This window comes from Bolinopsis microptera, chromosome 1, assembly GCF_026151205.1.
Source record: "Bolinopsis microptera isolate Bmic1 chromosome 1, MBARI_Bmic_1.0, whole genome shotgun sequence".
NCBI lineage: Eukaryota > Metazoa > Ctenophora > Tentaculata > Lobata > Bolinopsidae > Bolinopsis > Bolinopsis microptera.
In genome coordinates, this window is record NC_087072.1 from 9,259,503 (window position 1) to 9,285,850 (window position 26,348).

A 26,348-nucleotide genomic window follows, 5' to 3' on the forward strand; every position below is an offset into this window, starting at 1 on the left:
GCACCTCATTGCTAGGATCATATGATGAATCATCGGACCCTCGCCTTCAAAAATCAGCCTTTTATGCTAAGGACTGGTTTTCAAAGATTGACGAGAACACAATTGAGAAATTGTATAATATTTTTAGAATAGACTTTGCTCTTATGGACTATAGTAACTTTACACATCCAGATTTCCCGTTACCTTTGCATGATTTAAAACAATGAAATATAATTAAAATTAAATTGACTTTTAAATTTTACAATAATTATATGCGAAAATGGAAAATTACCAATTAATCTCAATGTAGTTCCCGGTGACCAGGAAGTTACCAGTGTTCAATAATTGTGTTTTGATACAAGAGTAGATAATTTCAATCGAGACGATCAAATTTTCAAACTTGCTCCATGTCTTGAAATTGGTTATTAGGAAATTTCAAGATGCGTAAAGGAGTCCGAGTAAGCCGTGATGAATAAATGATTTAGGATGCAACTGAGTTAGATTATTTCCTGATACGAGATTGGGAACAAGTACATTACAAGTACATTACACGTGTAATTGTTACTTTTTGTATACTGAGCTTGCGTTAAACTTAATACTGCGACAAACGGAAAGCCCAAAGGTACACGTCAAATGTGGCTTTATGTTGTGAAGTGTACTTTGATGACTTGCTATCTCAACTGAAGTGTGTCATTAGTCCGATAATTTGTGCTGATATTTTGTTTTAAGTGCGAACACTTTAATGTAAGTAGTTTACTTGATTTAGACTTTTGGTTTTGTACAAGTAAGACAACTATCTAAAATGTGGTGATTAGAAATAGCGTCTCACAATAAAAGTGATCTAAACATCATTGATCCTCTTCTTATAAAGGTTGTCACTTGTCATCTTCTCCGTATGTTTATCCCCTCCATTCTTGATCGTCAAAACATACGTCCTCATCAAACCATCCATCGTTAACTTTCTGCAGTCCTCGCCAAAACATCAATCGTTAACTTTCTGCAGTCCTCGCCAAAACATCAATCTTTAACTTTCCGTAGTCCTCGCCAAAACATCAATCTTTAACTTTCCGTAGTCCTCGCCAAAACATCAATCTTTAACTTTCCGTAGTCCTCGCCAAAACATCTATCTTTAACTATCCGCATTCACTCCTGTCCACAGGTTTAAACTGTAGACTCTTGTTACATGTATGAGGCTTGAATGTGAAAGTAGTACCATGTGACTATGAGATCTGGTTGATCTCTGATCACATGGTATTGGAGTAATGAGATTATGTATCTCTAGTCATAGATTCCTATAGCTTAGAATTCGGATTTAAATTAGACTACTGGATGGAACCTTGATATAACGACAAGTAACGAGTAATGAGTAAGATTAGATATTACTCTCTGGACACGAAATCCTATGGATTCGTGGTTACAACAATTTGGTAACATGCAGTGAAGCCGCATGAAAAGAAGTCGCATGAAAAGAAGTGCAGACTGTAGGGTGTAGATTGACAAAGAATTCAAGCAGTTTTGTGTGCACAAAACCTTCTCAATTAAATCATTTGTGTGGTTATTTTAGTCTTGAATTGCAGTAATGGTAGAGGATGGTAAATCTGTTAGAGTTAAAAAACGATACGTATTCCTTGGGATTTTTGCTCTTTCAGCAGTATTCGTCCTCCTGCTTCCTGACCAAGCTACAGCCATCTCCAATCTTCGTATAAAAACTGTTAGTGTTACCTCAACGCCTTCTCCGGACATAGAAACGACTGCATCTTCTTCAGAAAATATCAATCACATTTCTTTAGAAGACAAACAATTTTCGGTTTTGGAACCACCCTCTCAAAAATGGGCTCAAGACCAGTTTAAAAAAGCACTGGTCTTAATGGACCAAAAATACAGTCAACCAAGTATGTGGGAAAACTGTGGAAAGCAAACATATTATTTCGAGAACATAAAAACAATTTTCACGGGAATTCCAAAGACAGGATGTTCCAACTGGATTGAGGCTCTGCTCCGAGCTAACGGAGATCTTAAGAACCAACTAAATCCAACTAAGGTGAAAAAGGTACACGGTGGAATTAGCAACAAGCACAGAATACCGAACATATTAAACCGCTTTAACGCCTCAGAATTCCAACAAGATTTCAGTTTTACCGTGGTCAGGAACCCCTGGACCAGAATGGTTTCTGGTTACAGAGATAAATTATCAGACGAGAAAACTCAGGGAGGTTCGTTTCGGTCTATAGGGAAAAAGATTGTGAAAGAGATGAGAGGCATTACTAACAAGCAAGAGCTTGATAAGTTATATCCAACTTTTACAGAGTTTGCTTCATGGCTCGCCAAACACTATGGATCGGGTAACCCACATTTTCACCAACAATTCAAAACTTTGTGTATACCTGCAGCTAGATACGATTATATTATCCCTCTTGAGTATGCTGGACCCTTAAGTCAGGATGTCTGGGGTAGAATCAATGCAAGCACCTCATTGCTAGGATCATATGATGAATCATCGGACCCTCGCCTTCAAAAATCAGCCTTTTATGCTAAGGACTGGTTTTCAAAGATTGACGAGAACACAATTGAGAAATTGTATAATATTTTTAGAATAGACTTTGCTCTTATGGACTATAGTAACTTTACACATCCAGATTTCCCGTTACCTTTGCATGATTTAAAACAATGAAATATAATTAAAATTAAATTGACTTTTAAATTTTACAATAATTATATGCGAAAATGGAAAATTACCAATTAATCTCAATGTAGTTCCCGGTGACCAGGAAGTTACCAGTGTTCAATAATTGTGTTTTGATACAAGAGTAGATAATTTCAATCGAGACGATCAAATTTTCAAACTTGCTCCATGTCTTGAAATTGGTTATTAGGAAATTTCAAGATGCGTAAAGGAGTCCGAGTAAGCCGTGATGAATAAATGATTTAGGATGCAACTGAGTTAGATTATTTCCTGATACGAGATTGGGAACAAGTACATTACAAGTACATTACACGTGTAATTGTTACTTTTTGTATACTGAGCTTGCGTTAAACTTAATACTGCGACAAACGGAAAGCCCAAAGGTACACGTCAAATGTGGCTTTATGTTGTGAAGTGTACTTTGATGACTTGCTATCTCAACTGAAGTGTGTCATTAGTCCGATAATTTGTGCTGATATTTTGTTTTAAGTGCGAACACTTTAATGTAAGTAGTTTACTTGATTTAGACTTTTGGTTTTGTACAAGTAAGACAACTATCTAAAATGTGGTGATTAGAAATAGCGTCTCACAATAAAAGTGATCTAAACATCATTGATCCTCTTCTTATAAAGGTTGTCACTTGTCATCTTCTCCGTATGTTTATCCCCTCCATTCTTGATCGTCAAAACATACGTCCTCATCAAACCATCCATCGTTAACTTTCTGCAGTCCTCGCCAAAACATCAATCGTTAACTTTCTGCAGTCCTCGCCAAAACATCAATCTTTAACTTTCCGTAGTCCTCGCCAAAACATCAATCTTTAACTTTCCGTAGTCCTCGCCAAAACATCTATCTTTAACTATCCGCATTCACTCCTGTCCACAGGTTTAAACTGTAGACTCTTGTTACATGTATGAGGCTTGAATGTGAAAGTAGTACCATGTGACTATGAGATCTGGTTGATCTCTGATCACATGGTATTGGAGTAATGAGATTATGTATCTCTAGTCATAGATTCCTATAGCTTAGAATTCGGATTTAAATTAGACTACTGGATGGAACCTTGATATAACGACAAGTAACGAGTAATGAGTAAGATTAGATATTACTCTCTGGACACGAAATCCTATGGATTCGTGGTTACAACAATTTGGTAACATGCAGTGAAGCCGCATGAAAAGAAGTCGCATGAAAAGAAGTGCAGACTGTGGGGTGTAGATTGACAAAGAATTCAACATTTTGTGCACAAAACCTTCTCAATTTAATCATTTGTGTGGTTATTTTAGTCTTGAATTGCAGTAATGGTAGAGGATGGTAAATCTGTTAGAGTTAAAAAACGATACGTATTCCTTGGGATTTTTGCTCTTTCAGCAGTATTCGTCCTCCTGCTTCCTGACCAAGCTACAGCCATCTCCAATCTTCGTATAAAAACTGTTAGTGTTACCTCAACGCCATCTCCGGACATAGAAACGACTGCATCTTCTTCAGAAAATATCAATCACATTTCTTTAGAAGACAAACAATTTTCGGTTTTGGAACCACCCTCTCAAAAATGGGCTCAAGACCAGTTTGAAAAATCACTGGTCTTAATGAACCAAAAATACAGTCAAGCAAGTATGTGGGAAAACTGTGGAATGCAAACATATTATTTCGAGAACATAAAAACAATTTTCACGGGAATTCCAAAGACAGGATGTTCCAACTGGATTGAGGCTCTGCTCCGAGCTAACGGAGATCTGAAGAACCAACTAAATCCAACTGAGGTGAAAAAGGTACACGGTGGAATTAGCAACAAGCACAGAATACCGAACATATTGAACCGCTTTAACGCCTCAGAATTCCAACAAGATTTCAGTTTTACCGTGGTCAGGAACCCCTGGACCAGAATGGTTTCTGGTTACAGAGATAAATTATCAGACGAGAAAACTCAGGGAGATTCGTTTCGGTCTATAGGGAAAAAGATTGTGAAAGAGATGAGAGGCATCACTAACAAGCAAGAGCTTGATATGTTATACCCAACGTTTACAGAGTTTGCTTCATGGCTCGTCAACCACAATGGATCGGAGAACCGACATTTTTACCAACAATTCAGAACTTTGTGTATACCTGCAGCTAGATACGATTATATTATCCCTCTTGAGTATGCTGGACCCTTAAGTCAGGATGTCTGGGGTAGAATCAATGCAAGCACCTCATTGCTAGGATCATATGATGAATCATCGGACCCTCGCCTTCAAAAATCAGCCTTTTATGCTAAGGAGTGGTTTTCAAAGATTGACGAGAACACAATTGAGAAATTGTATAATATTTTTAGAATAGACTTTGCTCTTATGGACTATAGTAACTTTACACATCCAGATTTTCCACTACCTTTACATGATTCAAAACGATGATTTTACGAAAATTATTTATGTGATATATATTGATAGTATGTATGATGACATTTTCTGGATACCTGTGGTTATCAAATAATTTTTTATAAACTTATGCCAAAACTTCAAGTCGAAAGGTTAACATTTAGACCCGTGTCCTGGCCAACTTAACGATCAGTCGACGCAAAAAAATATTCTTGGTACAAAAAGATTCAAAGAGGTCTGTACGGAATTTCAAGATAGCTACATGTCAGTGTGAAATTGCTGTACACTATAGTGAGCCGTTCTTAGAAATTAATATTAATAGTAAAATATATTTGGCTTATCAAACTAATGTTAATTCCATATTTCAGTTTGCGACAGTAGGTGAAGCGACACGAGCGCGACAGTCGCTCCATGGTGCGGTGTGGCCGCTAACCAGCCCCAAAACTCTTAATGTGGATTACGCGGAAGACGAGAGGGTGAGTTCTTTATACTAACATTACCTTTATAGCTGCTGTAATATAGCTATATTGCAACTTTATTATAGCTGTTGCAATCTACCCTTTCATTTGACGTTTTAATGTGTGTTTTTAGCTTGTTACCGTTGGTTTTATCCCATTTACCCTTCACTTGTAGAACTCTTGAACTTTGATATGGCTGGGGAGAAAGTACACCTGCAGTTACCATGGCAACCATATAACTACACGGATACCTGCTAACTCCTCCCAATCCTTCTTTCGACCTGGATACTATCTGCTCCATCTTCAATCTCTAATTCGTCTTCTGAAGACCATCATTATCAGTTCAGTAATTCCTTCATCACAGACATTATCTAAAATCAAAGACTTTGTTTTTATAAGAAGAGCTCATTTCATATATATATAAAGTGGACTGTACGATTGTTTATGTTCATCTACCATGGACATGATATGATGGTGAAAGAAGAAACTCGGTGATTAGAATCGCTTGAAGTTGAGATTACTCCTTAGCGTCGGGTAAACCTTCCCAAAGGAGAGAGATCTTAAAGATAATCCACCCCTAACAGACTGTACGATGTAACCATGGGAACTGGGAAGGGCTTTACTTCGTTCCCAAGATCCTATATCCTAATGGTGGTCTGATGGAACTGTGAAATTAGAGCAGACTGATAGTGCTGGCTACTCGGTAGATATATGGTAAAGTCTAGTCGCCTCAATATAGTTCACACCAGCCCATGTTGACTGTCCCCTGTTTATTGTCTAACATCGTACGTGTGATTCAGTTTCACTGTGATTAATCAATGATCTAGGCCTCATCACATCCTCCTAATAGGCGTAGTTGTCTAAGATTGCTGTCATTATGTTTATCACATGACTGATCATTGATCAAAGTTTGGGCTATTAACTGTGCCATGATATTATGTACATTGTACACGAAGTTGAACCTAAGTCCTGTTGTGTAACTAAAAATGTCCTGTTACTGTTACGGCCTTGTGTGGAGCGAGAAAATATTTTCTATCATCGGAAAACGGCCTAAAAAATAAAAAAAGGCTGTTATGTTTTTTAGATGTACAGCGAAACAGACGGTGAACTGATCGGAGACAGTATTGACATTCAAGTCTTTGAGGAACAGAAGAGAAAGAAGCCTAGAAAAGAAAAAGGTATTTTTGAATCGGCGTTCATTTTTTCAATTTAGAACATTATTCAATGAACAATAATGATGAACGACTTTGACAGTTGACTGTAATAAGCGTTATAAAGGAATCATATTTGTTGCACTACAAGCACAGTTACTATATATAATCAATAATCATATCAATTGTGTGTGCAAGGTTAGTTAAGAGGGCAGAGGGGGTCTTCATGGAAATTTCCATGAAGACCCCCTGCCCCCCTAACTAATGTTTTCAATATATTAAATATGATTATACGATTGACGATAGAATGAAAGTCTTCCTTTTTCAATTTTAAGATATTTTATTAAAATCGAATTGCTCGATTCGCAATTGTATTTAACACTGGTATTGTTCAGGAGACAAAAAGGAAGCTAAGAAAACTTTATTGGATGATTTCTTCAAGAAAACTGTAGCGGTTCCGAGTATTTATTGGCTTCCTCTCAATGAAAAAGAGGTTCGGTCAAACTTTAAGATTTGATTTTGCGACACAATTTTTTCTTAAATCGCCTAAAAATTTGTAGTATGATACCAGTGAAATAATTTAGCTATTTCTTGTTCAATTAGGGCTAAAAGTGTTTCTTTTGAGATATACAATTCGCAGGCTAAAGCACGAGCAGAAGAGCGTGCGAAAGGAAAGCCGCGCTACTTTGTCCCGGAGCCGGAGCTAGATGCTGAGTACGTAAGACCACGCGCCATTCCCAGGTGGAAAACTCCAGAGAGAACCAGGTCCCCCGCCAGAAGGAGGGTCGATGATAGAAGACGCAGATAAGGACCACGTGACAGCAGCAAATTTGAGTCATGTGACATGTTCGTTATAAACCACTTTAAAGTCCTCAATAAGTTTCGGTTCCCATTGTGATGGTTGACAATGTTAATGGCAGTTTACTCTAACATTTATGTTATTTAAGTTTTATCAGTTCATAAAGTTCAAAAAACAGTTATTTAATCTATTTAATTTTGAGGCTATATGTCCTGTATTACTTTGTAACTTAATATGGCATAATATTCCTGGGACAATATCAAATATAACAGGGGTTCGCACGAGGCATAATATAAGTGTATCTGAGGTTGTTAATTTTATACGCTATTCTGCCAGATTTTATGACAGTTTGTTTTCTTAAGGCCGGTTGTGGCTGGGGTCAGGTTAATATGTGTAAATATAAATTGTCGTTCGCGGTGCGCGTGTTGAAATTTGGCAGAATAGGGCGGTCGATCCAATTTTATATCGAAATGCTTTTCCTAGTAAAAACATAGTTATGTCAGAGACGAGAGAGGGAACATTCACCATTGCTACGCTGCTAAACTTTCGTGCAGGTTCTGTTCGCTTCTACGTCTAGGTTCGGTATACTTGCGCGGCTCAGTTCGCATGCGTATTTTTATTGCAAACTTGGAACCGTGCAAGTGAACCGAACCTGCACAACAGTTTAACACATAGCTATATCTATGGGGATACCTTTACAATATTATCGGGAGGAGTAATAGTATTGTTAATGCCATCAATAATATTGATAATCGTGTATCAGTTTTATCAGAGAGTAGCACCCAGTCTCACATTTTATCTGAGACCGAGGTCGAGTATTATATATTTGACTCTTATTTTAGCCAGAAGTACCTTGGCACATCTAAAGTATTGGCTTGTGAATGAGAATGATATTGATAACGCGCTGACAATAATTTATGTGAAATTACGAATTTAAACATTCAGCTCTTTGGAATTGAACTTTTTTATTTTGTTATTGTGAGCTTTTATAAATCGGAACACTCGTGAATTTAATTGTGATGTTCTACCGGTGCAGTGCCACAGTATCTTGCATCTGGGACGCGTATCATAGGTCATGGTCTATATCACTTTACTTGACTCCTGACTGAACCATCAATTTTCTATTTTGATTGATAATCAGCATCGAATAATGCTACTTTTACGACTCATAAGTAATAATATGATCATTGCTAAAGGCCCTTTTCACTTCTGTAAATATATCAAAAATTCGTGGGGTGATTTGGAATCAGCGTCCTAAAATAATAACGATCAAGGTTAGTTTCCATTAACCGTAACGGATGATACTTGCGTGTCTTGGTAGGTTATAAACCTACAAGTTTCCAACTGTCGGGTAATCACTCTAAGTCTACACGTGACATTTTTAAACATGTTCTCAAGGTGGCCCTGAAGGCCTGAACACTAAATGACTATTCGAAACCCTAACTGAATTGTCCAATTCCACAATCTTACATCAAACACCTGATCGACGACCAAGTCACCAAACTTAATCAAGAATCATGGATTACTGATGGTCCCAGACACGGCTCTTACTAATTTGCTCGCCCAAAAATTATCACGTGACTTTGGTTTTTATGGTTTTGTAGCCGAACAAAACGGTTTCACATAAACCCTTCACCTAACCATGTGCTTTCGCGCCACTGCGGGCGCGCTTGTTTCACAAGTCAAGAAAAGCACCTATCCACGAACCCCGATGGGAAGGTTCCTTTTTACCGCCGTGAGGCGGGCGCGCGCTACTGCAAGCGCAAGGGCTCTGGATAGAGCAACATAAACCCTAATCCCAACCCTAACCATAACCCCAAAGCTATCCATAACCCTTACACGAGCCCTAAACAATCAAATTCGTGTTTTACTAGCCTGTCGCGTGACCAAAACAGTTTTTCGCCCATAACTTTCCAGGGAAGCATTTTTAACAGAATCAGCGTCCAAAAATACATCGAACTAGATTACTTTTAAACCTTCAGGGCCTTTCTACAAGAACTTTCTTAAAATTTGGGCGAGCGATTTAGTGAGAGCGCCCAGACACACTAAACTGACATTCGGACACAAAAACATCAACATCATCAAAAAAACTCAACATTACACTCAGTAACAACAGACAAAATTACAGAACTGCAGTGCACCTCATCACGGGACATTGTGGCCTTAACAAACACCTTGACGGATGTTACTCGTCTAAATTTCTTCGAAGTAGCGCGCGCCGCTTTCTTGCCCGATGGCAAGTGCTACGAAGTAGCGCGCGCCGGGCCAGATCATTAACAATGGTCAGACAAACACTTGACCATTGTTAATGATCTAGCCCGGCGCGCGCTACTTCGTAGCACTTGCCATCGGGCAAGAGAAGAAAGCGGCGCGCGCTACTTCGAAGAAATTTAGACGAGTAACATCCGTCAAACAAACACCTACATACCATTCGCAAATCAGACACAAGCTTGCTTGTCCTAAATGCGGCGACGAAGAGGAGACTGTCTCACACTTTCTCGTACAGTGCCCGGCTATTGCCCAAATAAGAGGTCAATATTTCCGGGACTACTACCTCTCTGTCAATGACATATTCGACAACCAACACAACTCCACCAATACCATGTGCCAAAGGAGTTGGATCAGCCCGGTATAACATAGCGATTACTCAAACTTTGTAGGTTTACAACCTACCAGGACGCGCGCCGAGTTGGACTCGTCGACGGTCCTGGTAGGTAGAAATACGACTCAATTACGGCAGAAAAGTGCCGTAGATGCTGATTGGCTGAGACGTTTGCGCCAATAGGAGAGCTTATATTGAGTCACGTGAGCTATGCGCGGCGTAAAATCACTCTGCAGTTCGAAATTCTGTGATAAAATCGAGCGCTCATCAATTTTGTCTGGCTCTGTAACTTCACTTCCTCACGCAGTTTATAATCGATTCACTGTTGTTTTGTTCGTTGTCTATGACCGTATTGAAATTAAGCTTAACATTTGATAACAGATTCTATTCACTTCCAGCTTTAATTTGATCGCTTGCTGAGTTGCATGTCATTTGTTTGATTGTTTCCAGATTCAATCTGACCGGTGTATCATCAATCAATATTACGGTTCAGTCATTCAGTGGGCCATAATTAAGCTGCTACCTGTGCATATGCAGATGAACAAACGAATATTGTGGTGCATGCCAATGTAAATGAAGGTTTTTGTCGCTTACCTTAGTGTACAGCAGGGTGTCAGAATTATTGGCGTGTTTGAAATTTTATGTGTATTTTATGATGAAATCAATATTTTTCGACGGGTCATAACTTTACTTCTGAATATCGAAATTACAAAATTCAAAAACTGGTCTGTAGACAATCGTCTGAACTTTTTCTTAAATTCAGAATTTTGTGTTGATGTACCTCAAAACCCATAATTTAGGCCGTTATTTAAAGGGTCGATTCCATACTTGGTTAGATTTACGAAGGAGTAAGGGATTTATGTGTAATTTTTTTTGGTGAATTTTTTCTGAAATTATTCTTTAGACTAAAGTGCACAACTCTTCAGGCGACAGCGAAACATATAGAAAACTATAGATTTTATAAAAGCTCTCTTTCTCCTCTAACTGACGCAAGAAAATGTAGTCAGGCGGATTCATCCCGGAATTCAGGAGAAGCAGCCGAAGGCTTCAAGTCCAATTATCCAAATTTTTCTCTTTCGTCGTAATTATCGACGAAATTTAACTTCTTTCGGACTTTGTTTTTAGACTGAACTGTAGTATGAAGGATTATCTCTCGAATGATTAAGACTCCATAGGAAACTGTACAATTAATTTTGAAGATCAAACATATTTTTACTATTGGCATTGTTGATGCGACCTAACCCGATCGTTTTTGCTATAACTATATCCCTTGAACTATATGTTCAAGACTAGAATTTCGAGTTCTCCTTATGCTACAGGTACTCCAAATATCGTATGATAATAATAATCTAAATCATTGGCTAGAAATGACGTGACACACTTGTAATCCAGTGGCAGTAATGTTTATTAACGGCATTACATGGAGTCCCTGTTCATTTTACCAAATAATGAACTGTGACTAAACTTCCAAGTTGAATTCTTTAACTTGCCCCTCGGACGTTATTCCACAGTAACAGACCTGATACAACGTGAGGGACACCAGTTATATATCGGTTATTAAATATAAGGCTGATGTGTTAAGTTATTAATTGTTTCTAAGGTGTGTCCCAATTCCCATACATCCGTTTACACTCAGTGTGTACTGAACGATTTGCTTATAATAACAAGAACCCATTTGTGTATTAAAACATAGACCTCAGTTTGTAAAGTAAATCTTTTGAGTTTGTAAAGTAAATCTTTTGAGTTTGAACACCTCCTAGTTACCATGGTGATAATTCCAGAGATATCACGCGATTTGGTAACCAAGTAAATTGTTATAATTGAATGCGTAGAGTACACTAATCATTGGCTTTTACTTTTAGTGGCAGTAATTTTTATTGAACTGTGACTAAACTTCCAAGTTGAATTCTTTAACTAGCCCCTCGGACGTTTCCATAGTAACAGACCTGATATAATAACGTGAGGGACACCAGTTATATATCGGTTATTAAATGTAAGGCTACTACGATTAGCTATTAAGTGTTTCTAAGGTGTGTCCCAATTCCCATACATCCGTTTACACTCAGTGTGTACTGAACGATTTGCTTATAATAACAAGAACCCATTTGTGTATTAAAACATAGACCTCAGTTTGTAAAGTAAATCTTTTGAGTTTGTAAAGTAAATCTTTTGAGTTTGAACACCTCCTAGTTACCATGGTGATAATTCCAGAGATATCACTCGATTTGCTAACCAAGTAAATTGTTATAATTGAATGCGTAGAGTACACTAATCATTGGCTTTTACTTTTAGTGGCAGTAATTTTTATTGAACTGTGACTAAACTTCCAAGTTGAATTCTTTAACTAGCCCCTCGGACGTTTGCATAGTAACAGACCTGATATAATAACGTGAGGGACACCAGTTATATATCGGTTATTAAACGTAAGGCTACAACGATTAGCTATTAAGTGTTTCTAAGGTGTGTCCCAACTCCCAATTCCCATACATCCGTTTACACTCAGTGTGTACTGAATGATTTGCTTACAATAACAAGAACCCATTTGTGTAAATATTACATTATATCATACCTACTATTTAAGCTTCAATTATCCGTTGAACATGGATATTAAAACATAGACCTCAGTTTGTAAAGTAAATCTTCTGAACACCTCCCAGTTACCATGGTGATAATCCAAGAGATATCACGCGTCTTTCTAACCCAGTATCGCTATAATTGTATAATCGAATCCGTAGAAAGTGCAATTATCATTGGCTATCAATGACGTGACATAGTTGTAGTCTAGTGGTAATAATGTTTTTGGCTAGCTGACTGAACACGCCATTTTGGAACTAAATTGATCGTCTCCAGGTCCCCGGACAGTTTCATCTTTAAATATCTTAGTTAATTAGTTTAAATCAGACTTATAGACAATAGATTACAGAACCCTTGATTTCATCGCCTTTGTACACTGCAGTACAGGAGTAAAACTCCTACATACAATCGGAAAATGATCTGACGGTGTACACTCTTTAAATGTATAATAACCTCCTTTTAAAATAAAATATATATTTTTAACAAATTTGCTGTTAATTAGTACTTGAGTATTTAGTATCCGTGTAAATAAGTCCTCTTTACTGGTTTTTGTCGTTGCTTAGTAACCTTAAAATGTGTGCTTTTAACGGTATAAATACGGTAAATATTTAACTCTGTGAGATTATCATGAACTAATACTCTTCAAAATTTCGTTAGCCAGGACTGATCTAGTGCAAGATGAAGTACTGTTAACTTTTAACGAGAACAAGCAGAGTTAAGTTTTCGTTATGGAGAATGGAGAATGTAAGCAAGTGATTTTTAAATATCATTTTCTACTGATAAGTTTTTAATTTATATTACAACAGGTAAAAACTGTCTTCTTCTCTGTTGGACGTTGGTAGGTTAAACATTTGTGTCATTGTAAACTAAAAGTTAAATTATTTAAACGTAATTAAATTGATACATCTCACTAATTCAATATATTTATCCAGGTGTTTGGGCAGAGTCGGACAGATTTTAGAAAATCGCTAGGGTACCATCCTGCAGAAGATGGTGAACATATTTATTAATAATAAGCACTGCTACATTTGACTAGAATATGATAGAGGAGGGAAAAATCCAACAGGCGAATTAAAAGCCCGTGCTATAATACCACTCTTTCTTAACTTTAACTATCTCATCAATCAAGGTTCTTCAAAACTGTCTTCTTCTCTGTTGGTAGGTTATACATTTGTGTCATTGTAAACTTAAAGTTAAATTATTTAAACGTAATTAAATTGATACATCTCACTAATTCAATATATTTATCCAGGTGTTTGGGCAGAGTCGGACAGATTTTAGAAAAGCGCTAGAGTACCATCCTGCAGAAGACGACGAACAAATTAGCACTGCTACATTTTACTAGAATATGATAGAGGAGTTATACTGTTATTCTCCCCTTTGCTTTTTCGCTGAAGCTCGTTTACAGACAACACTTCCCCTGGAACTGGATCACGATCACGAAAGATAAAACCCGAAGGTGACCTACTCTGATCTTGTTATCTCAGATTCTCACAAAGTAAATTTATCATAATTTCCGCATACCCCTCTAAGTAAGACAGTGCTAATTTAGTCGTTTACTATTATATGTTTCGATGACATTTTCGAATTGTTTTAATAGACTCAGTTTCTAATGAAATTAAATCGTGAAATCATTTTCTAATGTCATTTATTGTTAACTTGAATGCAACTTGGTTGTGAAATAGGTTATTTTATTTCTGTGCAAATTTGTAGACTTTTAAGTCAACTACTTGCAGGATAAGATTTTCAACAGAACCAAGAGCGGTACCCAAATCAACGATGTGGTTTGCAAGGGAAGCAGTGGTCAAATATCCTGTTCAAACTAAACAGAATTCTCGTCAGATCCGGTAAATTTATAATGATTTGATAAAATTATCGATGCAAATGACAATCTTTTAGATTACAAAATCAGTCAAGCAATCTTAACCATATTGTTGCAGATTTTGAACTATACCGCCGCAACCACATATGTTTGTTTGTTTGTTTATAGAACCCGTCCCCAATCTCGTATCGGAAAATGACTAAACTCAGGTCTGAGTGTGAATACGGGTGGTACCTGCAAGAGTGTTCATTAAGCATTTAGAGTTCTGTAAAACTGCAGTTACAATTGTGCTAGAGTATTTTTAGTAACCACATATAAACCACCAGATTAAATTTTGAGACACAAATTTACACTTTCTGGCCTTTAGAGAATATCACGCTGTATCAACAAAAACATGTACCTTTTGGTCGTTTAAATCGCCCTGGGCAGTGGCACTGCGAGGTATTGACAGCAAATAGGAGCTATAAATTTGGTTTTCAATTGGTTTAAACAAAACAATGCATGTTTCTCCGCCAATATATTCCTACTAATATGACTAATACTGTGTCTGTGATAAAGCGTACGTAAATAATCGATCGGCTGTGCATGGTCTCCCATGATATTTAATGGTTTATTAGGGATGATGTGGTCCCTGGGAAGGGGCATTCCCAGTTTAACCTACTTACTCTCCAAACTTGGGGTAAATAAAACTTCGCATTATAATTATTATTTATGAAAAGAAAATTGAACATTTCAATTTCCATGATCCATTAGGATATTGTTAATAGCACTTGCTAAGTTTTGTAAAGGAATTAGCAATAACTTTAGTGTCACTTTGGCAGTTGCCAATTTATGGGGATATTTCCGCATTGCATGACATGGACCATTTAAATAATATCTTAATTTGATATTGCGATTATCGAGTCACTCTGAAACAAATTGTGTCTAACTAGACCAAATGTAAACAACAGTTGTGCATGGAAATGGATTGGATATCTACATGAATTTAGTCGAAATTGCATAGTGAAAGGTCATTTCATAATAAATTACTCGTATAAACTCATACTTCATACAATTCTAAGTTCTTATGTACATGTTCAATGTTCATGATTCGCTGTAGAATAAAGGGCGGTTCACAAAAAACACTTTTCGTTCAAATAGTTAGATATCACCTTTAATTAGTTGCTCTATAGGGTCAAGAACAACCACAATTTTTTTTGTGTCCCTACGGTTTCGTATAATACTGACTTGGGCCACGCCCATATTTTTCACCAATTTTTAAAAGGTAAAATTCTCTAAATCGTCAATTTAGTCACGAAGGAGTATGGAAAGAGTTCTAAATGTGTGCTCCTCTAATATAAACAGTAGGAAATGGTTAACTTAAGTCGAGGTCTCAGGTCTCAGGTCTCTACAATGTCGGGAAGTTCCTGCAGGAATTTGGGCATTGCGCTTGAAGCGCAAGATTCACTGCGCCAAAAGCGAAGGTCGTAGAGACATGAGACCTTGACTAAAGTTAACCATTTCATACCATTGCTATAAGAGTATGGCACTTTCAGAGCCCTGAACACACTCCCATATCTCTTAATCGTCAATTATATGAATTTTACCTGTTAAAATATATCTTCTTTTACTGATATCAATTTAGTTTAACACTGTTAGTTTTTAAAAAGAACATAATACTTCACACCAAACTAACACACAATATGATAATATAGGGTTACTTCTACACACAGACATAACCCTTTATCAACTGTAATATAACATAATTGATTAAAGTATCAATGTCTGGCGAGATATTTGTTTCTGCACACTGAAGATGTAGCGAGGAGCCTACACTGCACGTGGGCGAAATTTTCCCGCTTAAACTGACTCGATACTAACTGAAACTCTACACTTTGCATTTCATGGGAGCGTTATAAGGGAGCGTTCACATATGACGTCAGCAGCCGAGGGGGAGGCCGGAGGGGGTTGTGAAATGCTGACGGGAGGAGGGGGTTTGAGGGGGGGGGGGGGTTGGGTCGCTCAATGCTGAAAGTTGCTGACAGGCGGGGGGGGGGGGTAAAATTTGCCAAAATAGTGCTGATTTTATATGTTAACGCTCCCTATAATAAATGCTCACTCTGCATTAACTAAGAATTGAATTTAGCAGTTGGAAGTTTGAGGGCTGAGGCGATTTCTTTTCAAAATTTGTGCCGGCCCCCATTTCTTGCCCCCATTTCTTGCGCCCATTGCGAGCTTGCCCCTTGCTGGTTTAGAGTGGTTACTTATAGTATGTGTTTGGTGTGTAATAATTACAACCTTGCTATCAAGCTCAACCAAAAATATTAGATCGTAGAGTAAACACTAAACCATGGCCATCTTGTATTGATCTAAAGACGTTTAATGGTTTGTACTGAAATAGTTGCAAACTTTTCCATAACCGTTTTGCTAAGATGACTACGTAATTAATTTTTATAACTGCAATTATACTCAATAGGCGTACGTCATACTATTCTAATGGTAAAATAATAATGGGGCGACATAAGTTGAAGTGTCCGTAGCCTAGGAGCCATCAAAAGTCATTACCCAGGTTCATGGAATGAACGGAAATGAACAAACATGAACATTATCCTCAAAGTACTCAAAATTGTTCAAAATTGGTCGGAAAGAGTTTAATATAGGTCCTAGGAGTACTCAAACCAAGTTTGGGAATCACTGCATGTCTAGCACCGATGTAACCAATGTGCCAATTTCGTCCCAATAATCGTCCCGAGTATCTGCAGATTTTTGGAACATGGGGACTTCGAAGTATTGGCTGTATTTGAGTGCTGGGAAGCCTCAATTCGGTTTTCTAAGATGGATATAGTTAAAAACTAGGCCTAGGAGCCATCAAAGGTCGCATAACATTACCCATGTTCATGGAATGAACGGAAATGAACAAACATGAACATTATCCTCAAAGTGCTCAAAATCGTTCAAAATTGGTCGGAAAGAGTTTATATTGGTCCTAGGAGTACTCAAACCAAGTTTGGGAATCACTGCATGTCTAGCACCGATGTAACCAATGTGCCAATTTCGTCCCAATAATCGTCCCGAGTATCTGCAGATTTTTGGAACATGGGGACATCGAAGTATTGGCTGTATTTGAGTGCTGGGAAGCCTCAATTCGGTTTTCTAAGATGGATATAGTTAAAAACTAGGCCTAGGAGCCATCAAAAGTCACATAACATTACCCAGGTTCATGGAATGAACGGAAATGAACAAACATGAACATTATCCTCAAAGTGCTCAAAATTGTTCAAAATTGGTCGGAAAGAGTTAATATTGGTCCTAGGAGTACTCAAACCAAGTTTGGGAATCACTGCATGTCTAGCACCGATGTAACCAATGTGCCAATTTCGTCCCAATAATCGTCCCGAGTATCTGCAGATTTTTGGAACATGGGGACTTCGAAGTATTGGCTGTATTTGAGTGCTGGGAAGCCTCAATTCGGTTTTCTAAGATGGATATAGTTAAAAACTAGGCCTAGGAGCCATCACAGGTCGCATAACATTACCCAGGTTCATGGAATGAACGGAAATGAACAAACATGAACATTATCCTCAAAGTGCTCAAAATTGTTCAAAATTGGTCGGAAAGAGTTAATATTAGTCCTAGGAGTACTCAAACCAAGTTTGGGAATCACTGCATGTCTAGAACCGATGTAACCAATGTTCCAATTTTGTCCCAATAATCCTCCTAAGTATCCCATATTCAATTTTGCGACCAATTTTGTATTATATTTTCGTTAAATTTCCTATCAGAATTATGTACACAATTATTAGCACACGTACCTGAATTCTCTCCAAGTGAAGTTGGCAATTAAAATAATATGTTGTTATGTAATATTCCAACTTCATGACCGAAATGTTATCACGAGATGTACATGTTCGCTTACTTTGTCATTACTTTATTACGGCAGGCTGCGGTAATCTATAAATAATCATACTTTACACACATTTCTTTACACGCTGTAGGTTCCACATTGCACATTGGCGTATCATATTCCACTTAAAATTAAAAATTACCATGCACACGCACAAATTGCCCATTTTTGTCGATAAATGGTACATAAAAATGTAACCATTTATCGACAGAAATACGATATATATAATGTTCCCGAATAGTATAACCTAAAAATGACTTGTTTGAAATCAAATATCTAATTAGCCGAGTTCTGATTATATCTTACCAACCTTCCCGATAACACCAGTTTGTATCTAAACATTTGCTCCTAATAGCAACACTGACGTAATGGGTTTTATTTTCAGTTACTGATGGACTGACCTGCCATTGTGTGATACTGATAGTCGCCGAAGGATCTCTCTGACATGAAAACGGCTATACTGACGTCTGACAAAGTTACTCAGAATGTTCTTTCTTCTCTAATCTCTGACTCTCATTTTGCTGTGCCGGAGCCCGGAATGTCGTGCCCTTATTATTTCTGGAAGATAATGTACTGCTGGGAATAATCTATACTCTATTTCTCCTGAAACTGTAAAACATACAGTAGGTGAGGACATACTAGAATTTTTGGAATATAATTATATGGCTTACAAATACAATTCAGTCACACTGTAGGCTCAATATTGTGAACAGTCATAATTGTGGGTCAAGTTTTTGTAGCTTAATCAGTAATGCATCATGTCTTAACTCCCAAACCATCTGATAAACCGAGTTTCAACCTCTTTGATCAATTAAAATGAATTACTTTCAGTTACTGCCAAAACTTTCTTCTACAAATCCTCTACAATGATGCCGAACGCTTGAACTTGAAGATTGAGTTAATCTTCAAGATGTTGCTCCGATCAAAGAATTTAAGATGACAATTCCAGTTCATAATGTTACACTGTGCACGGGATTTAGAAAGATAAACATTATATATTATAATCCGTTGTTTCAATATTTTGTTTTCTTTGTTAATCACTAACTGATCGATGATCTAACTAGGTTTTATCTCTAACTTAAACTGTGATCTGAGAGAAGCTTTATCAGTGTGTAGTGTGCGTGCAGTACTGCGCCGTGACGTAATAGGACAAAAAGTACCTGCCACCAATGGTCAACACCAAAAGCGCGGCGTACTGCGCGCGACCAACTTTTTCGCCCGTACAATATATGGAACAGATATTTTACGAGTATCACCCGTTAACTCAAACTGCAAACGTCGTCTTAGTTCGCCTCTCTAGCTTCCACACTCATTACTGGGCGGCGCTCAGCCTAGGTCATTCCGTCGAATCTTTATTCGGGCTGAGTAAATTACGACTTCCATCGCCCTGAAAAAAGTGCGAATATTCATTGGATGTTAGAGCGCACGTGACTAGCATTCACGTGATCGTTCAGAACCAATTACAGCCGCGCAAAAGATCACGTGCACGCCAACTACCAATAAGAAAGAAGTGACGTATGCGCTACAAGAGCCGCGCGCTGAGTTAGATTAAACAATCTGATTATTTGATTGTAAAATCGCATAAACGCGCCTATTTGCGCGTTTTAGAGGGTTCAAATACGCCAGGCTATGTTAATGAACATAATAGCCTGGGGTCCCCAGGTAACCACACTCAATACCACCGGCCACTTATTAAGCGTTCATCTATGACACAACACTTACCATGTCATCCTTGACTACACATTTTGATTCCGCCGGTATCCTCCCACAAGACTGCCATACCCCAGAGGTAGGCAAAGCATCTGGCTTTTACTAAATCGCTCGCCCAAAAATTTCACGTGACTTTGGTTTTTTTGGTTTTGCAGCCGTACAAAACGGTTTTACATAAACCCTAATCCCAACCCTAACCCTAACCATAACCCCGAAGCTATCCATAATCTTAACCACAACCTTAACCCTAACCCGAGCCCTAAATAATCGAATTCACGTTTTACTAGCCTGTCACGTGACCAAAACGTTTTTTTGCCCATAACTATCCAGGGAAGCATTTTAACCCTACGTCATGGGGGGTGATTCGGGATCAGCGTCCAAAAATACACCGATCTAGATCACTTTCATTGTTCATGCCTAAAAGGCCTTTTCACAAGAATTTTCTTAAAATTTGGGCGAGCGATTTAGTAGGAGTGAAAGCATCCATACGCTTTCCTTTCGTGGGCCAACCAGGCCCAGCCTGATCTCTTTAATAAAATTTAAAACCCTAACTGCTAACTGAAGCATTAGCTGCTCAAACCTTGTAACAGTGATCACATCGTGACACCCACTGTCGCTTCACTATAGTGTAGAGTTTCAACGATACATGTGACATGGGGAGACCCCCGTCAGCAACCTAACCGCCAGCGTTTCCATACTCCCCTTTACTTGGCTGATGACGTCATATGTCATATGTGAACGCTCCTATGTATGGCCATATTATATATGACGTGATCGAGTCAGTTTTTTTCGCCAGGGAAGCATTTTAACTTTTTAACTCTATGACATGTTTGTATTATATCACAACGTGACCCCCAATGTCGTTTCACTAAAGTGGCGTTTCTAAGCTACGATACATGGGGAGCCGCGCACTCGTGCGCGGCGGGTCATACATTGTATGGCAATGTCATGTGTGATGTGGGGTGATTCGAAATTAGTGTTCCAAATACATGACGAGATACACAAATCATTTGATAATTTTGTCATTTCTAATCTGTTTCACATCATTTTTTCAGATCAGATGCAACATGTAATAATCTACCGTCTCAGAAAAATTAGGCGTCCAACATGTTCACAGAGAACAATATAGGTGTATATTGCTACCAATAATTTTTTCAAAAACATTTTAACAAAACACATGATCTACTCCATTATAGGGGCTCCATTATAGGGGCATTATGTCTCCTATGCCTTCTGCTCCTATACCCCCTCCTAGAACTCCTAGAACTCGAAAAGATCCTATAGCAGAGTATATAAAATCGGAAAGACTGAAATCAGACAAGGTAGAAGAGAACCCTGTCACTCCAAAATCGGATCTATGTGGAATCTGCAATAAAGGAGATGGGAAAAGAACATCCAGATGGGTTGAGTGCGGAAAATGCCAGGTATGGTTCCACATTTCATGTGTCAATGTTTCAATAAAACAATATGACATGATAAGTAAAGAGTCTACCGAGTGGACATGCCAGAAATGCAAGAAAACTGGCAAGATGGATAAAATTAAGTTGACGTGGGGAGAAATGAACAGTGAGGAAGCCATTACTGAAATGGTCAACAGAGTGTATGCAGAGATAATAACATGGGATAAGAATTTAATGCGACTTCCACGTGGTAAGGCTGGCAAAGACTTCATCCTTGAGCTAACCAGGCTGTTCTCTATGTTCACCCCTGATTCTGTATGGGAGAAGGTTTCACTTTCCCTTGTTCAGATATTTATTCCCTTGATCCTTCAGAAACCATCAGCAAGATCTAAAGCTCGTGAGAACAACAAATATCTGATCTCCAGGCTTCAGAAATGGGATATCGGAGACATAGAGGGACTCTTAATTGAGTGTAAAGTGATACAGAGCCGCCTTCAGAAAACAAACGTCACTAAAGAGTCCAATGAAAAGAAGGCTTTCTGCCGGAGAATGCTTCAGGGTAAAGTAAAGGAAGCCACACGACTAATAGACAACGAGAAGAGAACAGGCATTCTTCCTATCGATGACGACACAATCAGACAGCTACGGGAGAAGCATCCCCCTGCAACAAAACGTGAGGGGCCAGAGAAACTTCCAACAATCGATATCCAACCTGTATTGTTTGAAGAAATCGATGGTGAAGCTATAAAAGCTGCGGCCAAGAATACCCATGGTTCAGGAGGCCCCACCCTCATTGATGCTGATGGTTGGAAACATATCTTATGCTCAAAGAGCTATGGAAAATCCAACGATATCCTAGCTCAAGCCATAGCCGATGTCACCAAAAGACTATGCACAGAAACTATTGATCCTTCCATGCTCAGTGACCTTCTTGCAAGTAGATTGATCCCTTTAGATAAGCGACCAGGAGTCAGACCTATCGGCATTGGTGAAGTTTTGCGACGTATCATGACAAAAACTGTAACAAGAACCATCAAAGAACACATTAAGGAAGCAAGTGGGTCTCTTCAAACTTGTAGTGGCATTGAGTCAGGCATAGAGGCTGCAGTTCACTCAATGGCCGAGAACTTTGCCAACGAAAACAGCCAAGGCCTTCTCCTAGTTGATGCTTCAAATGCGTTCAACAGTTTACACCGAGAGCAGGCCCTAGATACTGTTGCAACAACCTGCCCTGTGTTTCACCAATTTCTCAAAAACACCTATCAAGCAAGGACAAAGCTCTTTATTTCAGGGTCAAAGTCAGGGGAGTTCATCTGGGGTGAAGAAGGAAACACTCAAGGAGATGTTGCAGCAATGCAATTTTACTCCATAGCCACTAGACCTATAATAGATGATCTCAGAGCTTATGCAGAAGCAACCATGGTGTGGTACGCTGATGACAGCTCCGCATGTGGAAGCTTCATCCAACTTCTTCAGTGGTGGAATAGACTCTGTGACATCGGCCCGGGATATGGGTACTACCCCAACGCTAAAAAGACCATTCTAATTGTCAAGAATCCCGAAGACCAAACTGAAGCAGAGACTCTATTTGGGCATCTTGGTGTTAAGATCACGACATCTGGAGAACGTCACCTTGGTGCTGTGTTAGGCTCAAAGAAATACAGGGAAGATTACATCAAAGAAAAAGTTGAGAAATGGATAACAGATATTGAGCAACTTGCTGATATTGCATCTGAAGAACCACAGCTGGCTTATTCAGCTTTCACCAAAGGAGTATGCCACCGATGGAGGTTCTTCATGAGGACAATACCTGATATTGCTGAGTACTTTGCCCCACTGGAGAGCAAGATCATGCATGTACTCATTCCAGCCTTCCTTGGTCGCCCAGTCAGCCAGCACGAGAGAGATATCCTCGAACTTCCTGTTCGATGTGGAGGGCTAGGCATCATCAATCCTGTCCGGATAACAACCCGTGAATATGTTTACTCAGTAGCAGTAACTAAAGACCTTGTGAGTTTGATCAACCAACAAGACCAGGATATCACCAAGCTGGATCTGGGCAAGACAAAAGAAAAGAAAGAAGAACTGAGCAAACAGAAAGAGGAGTTTCTCTCCCAAAGGTTCAAGGTGCTCTATAATGAGTCAGATCATCAACTTAAGAACCACCTAGACCAAGCAAGAGAGAAGGGAGCCTCAACATGGCTCTCAACACTACCACTGAAGGACCTCAACTATGTTCTGAACAGGCAGGAGTTTCAAGACAGCATACGCCTACGTTATGGTTGGAAGATCCAAGGAGTGCCCTCTAAATGTGCCTGTGGAAATGTAAACAGTATCTACCACGCCCTTGACTGTAAACTAGGTGGATACGTTGCCATGCGCCACAATGCCATAAGAGACACTGCTGCTTTCTTCCTCCGAGAAGCAAAGTGTAAAGACGTAAGGATAGAACCAGCACTCCTGACAGTCCAACCAAGCTCATTCTCAAGGAAGACCAACACCCAGGATGAAGCCCGTCTTGATGTAGCAGCTGTCGGATTGTATGCACCTTTCGAAAGAACATTCTATGACATCAGGGTCACACATCCCAACTGTGACACAAATACATTTAAGCCACTAGATAAGATCTATAGAGATCATGAGAAAGAAAAGAAAGATTTTTATGAAGAGACTAGAGAGTACTTCAGTCGGAGAAGGGATCCTTTGTCCCTCTAGTCTTCACAACCTCCGGAGGTATGGGACCGCTCTGCACAGTGTTTGTAGATCGTGTCTCTGAGATGATAGCTGACCACAAAAAAGAAGCCAAGAGCCAAGTCAAAAATCATATCAGAACACGATTCAGATTTGATCTGTTAAGAAGTACACTCATTGCACTGAGGGGAATCAGAGGAAGGTCAACAGCCCAGCATCTTGAACTGCAAGACGTATCCTTCAACCTCATTCCCCAGAAGACGAGCTTTGAGGTCTCCTAGATTTATTTATGTAAATTTTGTAGATATTTTACTGTACTATTTTATATTGTATACAATTTTACGGACGAAATGATCCCAGGGGGGACTCCCAACCCACCGCTTCGGCGGGTAGTTGATGCACCGATCACAAGCAAGAGCCACTTTGGTCAACTTGCTGTGAGGTGTCTCAGCTACATGGGTTGGGGGTCCCCCCTTTTTTTTTTTTTACAATATAGGTGTTTTAATATTATATGGCACAGTGGGCTGTGAGTGGGGGTCATGCTAGCATAGGGTATTTTAGACCATCACACATGCCCCTAACTTTGTTTCTAGGGTAATTTGGGTACAAAAATACGATTCCAATCATTTACAGGGCCGAAAATGTCTCAGAAAAAATTTTTGGGCCGATTTTAAGCAATCTTGTAGTCCAAAAATAGGAGGCTGATCCCAGGAAAAGTTGTTTTTTTAGAGGTTTAATCAATTTTAAAGCTCTTTTATGAACTGTAAACGAAGGAAGCTATCTTAGGAACTCAAATCTTTTTGAATTATGAAAAAATATTGATCAGAACAAAAGTTGTGCCCATTTATATGACCAAAATTTTCTGAAACACCAAAATTGTTCCTGTTATTTTCAAAAATTTCGTTTAAAATCACGATTTTTTGGATTTTTATCAATTTTAACTATAATAATTGTGATATTTTGATTTTTCATCCATATGCATCTGGTCTAGGATGCAAAAAATGCCACAAACATGGAGAATAACTAAAATATGTCAATTTAATAGCAAAATTGAGCTCATAAATTATCTAAAAATGCAGCAAATTTTACCCAATTTTTGAGTTTCTTAATTTTGTAAACAGAGTTCCCCCAAAAGTTCCCAAAGTGATTCTTATTGCATCTGATAGGGAATTGTCTAAGCTTTCTGATGATACCATGCATTATACCGAACTATTGCAAACCAACAACGATTTCTGTCGTTAAATACCCCAAAAATTGCCTAAAATACACGCCATAAAAAAGGCGCGGTCAAAAATCAGGTGAAAATGTTAAAGTCACACAGTTTTTTTTAGATGGCTGAGTATTCTTAAGTACTATACTGTATTTCAATTATTAAAAACTGCCTTGATCAGGCATTTTAGCCCAAAATAATAAATATTAGGCAATTTTTGGCTAAAAAAGGCAAAATTTCTTGACAGTGAAAAATGCTATTTTTTCACGCGACGCCATTTTGGCATCTTGCAAAGTTTTTAATTACGGTTTTTTGCATGAAATCGGGCTAGAGTTTTACAATAAGGAAAGCTTATTTTCAAAGAAATTTAAGAAAGTCGATTTTAGGCCTATGCTAGCATGGTAGCCCACTGTGTATGGGCGTGGTCGAAATATTCGAATTTTAAAATTTTGGCGACGGAATCCTCGAGCAAGTCGGTACAGTATGCTTGTCATACGTTGTATGACCCGCTGCACACGATTGAGCGGCTCCCCTGTATCGTAGAAACTCTACAGTGTGAAACTCTACAGTGTGAAACGACCGTGGGGGTCACAACGTGATACAACAGTATGCCATCTGCAAAGCAACAACTCTCAAATATAAAAGACGGCGGAGGTATAAGACTCAATGAATGGGTACTGACTTTTGGCCCACCCTGTATTATTCTTTTTTACCTGGGGCCAGGCTTAGGTGTTAGTGCTCATAAACACAAATGATATAGAGGGGGTGCAAAATCGTCGTTTGAATGTGGGACAATTTTGAAAAATTTAACTGAGGTACTAGCAAAACTGCACGTTTTGCTCTAGAAACATACTTTTTTAGAGATTTTACCGGCGGGGCATATCCTCTAAAATCACCTAATTTGTTCAATTTTAGGGAGAGATGTCAAAAGGGGAGGGGGCGCCAACAGGGGGGCGAATCTTCGGCGGGGGCGCCAACACACAACAGGCAACGTTACTTCATTGCAGTCTTACAACCTCATCCCTGCCC

The 26,348-nt window shown here is 38.7% G+C and overlaps 1 protein-coding gene and 1 long non-coding RNA gene across 3 annotated transcripts in view; both read left to right on the plus strand.

Moving 5' to 3' along the window:
• The window catches only part of LOC134812101 (apoptotic chromatin condensation inducer in the nucleus-like), a 45,051-nt gene extending 36,669 nt beyond the window's left edge, over positions 1-8,382 (plus strand). For both annotated transcript variants that reach the window (XM_063819292.1, XM_063819301.1), the window contains exons 12-15: positions 5,388-5,495; positions 6,562-6,655; positions 7,024-7,121; positions 7,269-8,382. In XM_063819292.1, the coding sequence (XP_063675362.1) occupies positions 5,388-5,495; positions 6,562-6,655; positions 7,024-7,121; positions 7,269-7,436 (468 nt within the window). In that variant the 3' untranslated portion in view covers positions 7,437-8,382. The remainder of the gene's footprint in view (positions 1-5,387; positions 5,496-6,561; positions 6,656-7,023; positions 7,122-7,268) is intronic.
• Positions 8,383-13,156: 4,774 nt separating this feature from the next.
• On the plus strand, positions 13,157-19,463 carry LOC134812134 (uncharacterized). Its single transcript, XR_010159893.1, has 5 exons — positions 13,157-13,347; positions 13,536-14,062; positions 14,340-14,450; positions 18,694-18,935; positions 19,140-19,463. It is a non-coding gene; the product is annotated as an uncharacterized LOC134812134 (long non-coding RNA).
• The last annotated feature ends 6,885 nt before the right edge of the window (positions 19,464-26,348 follow it).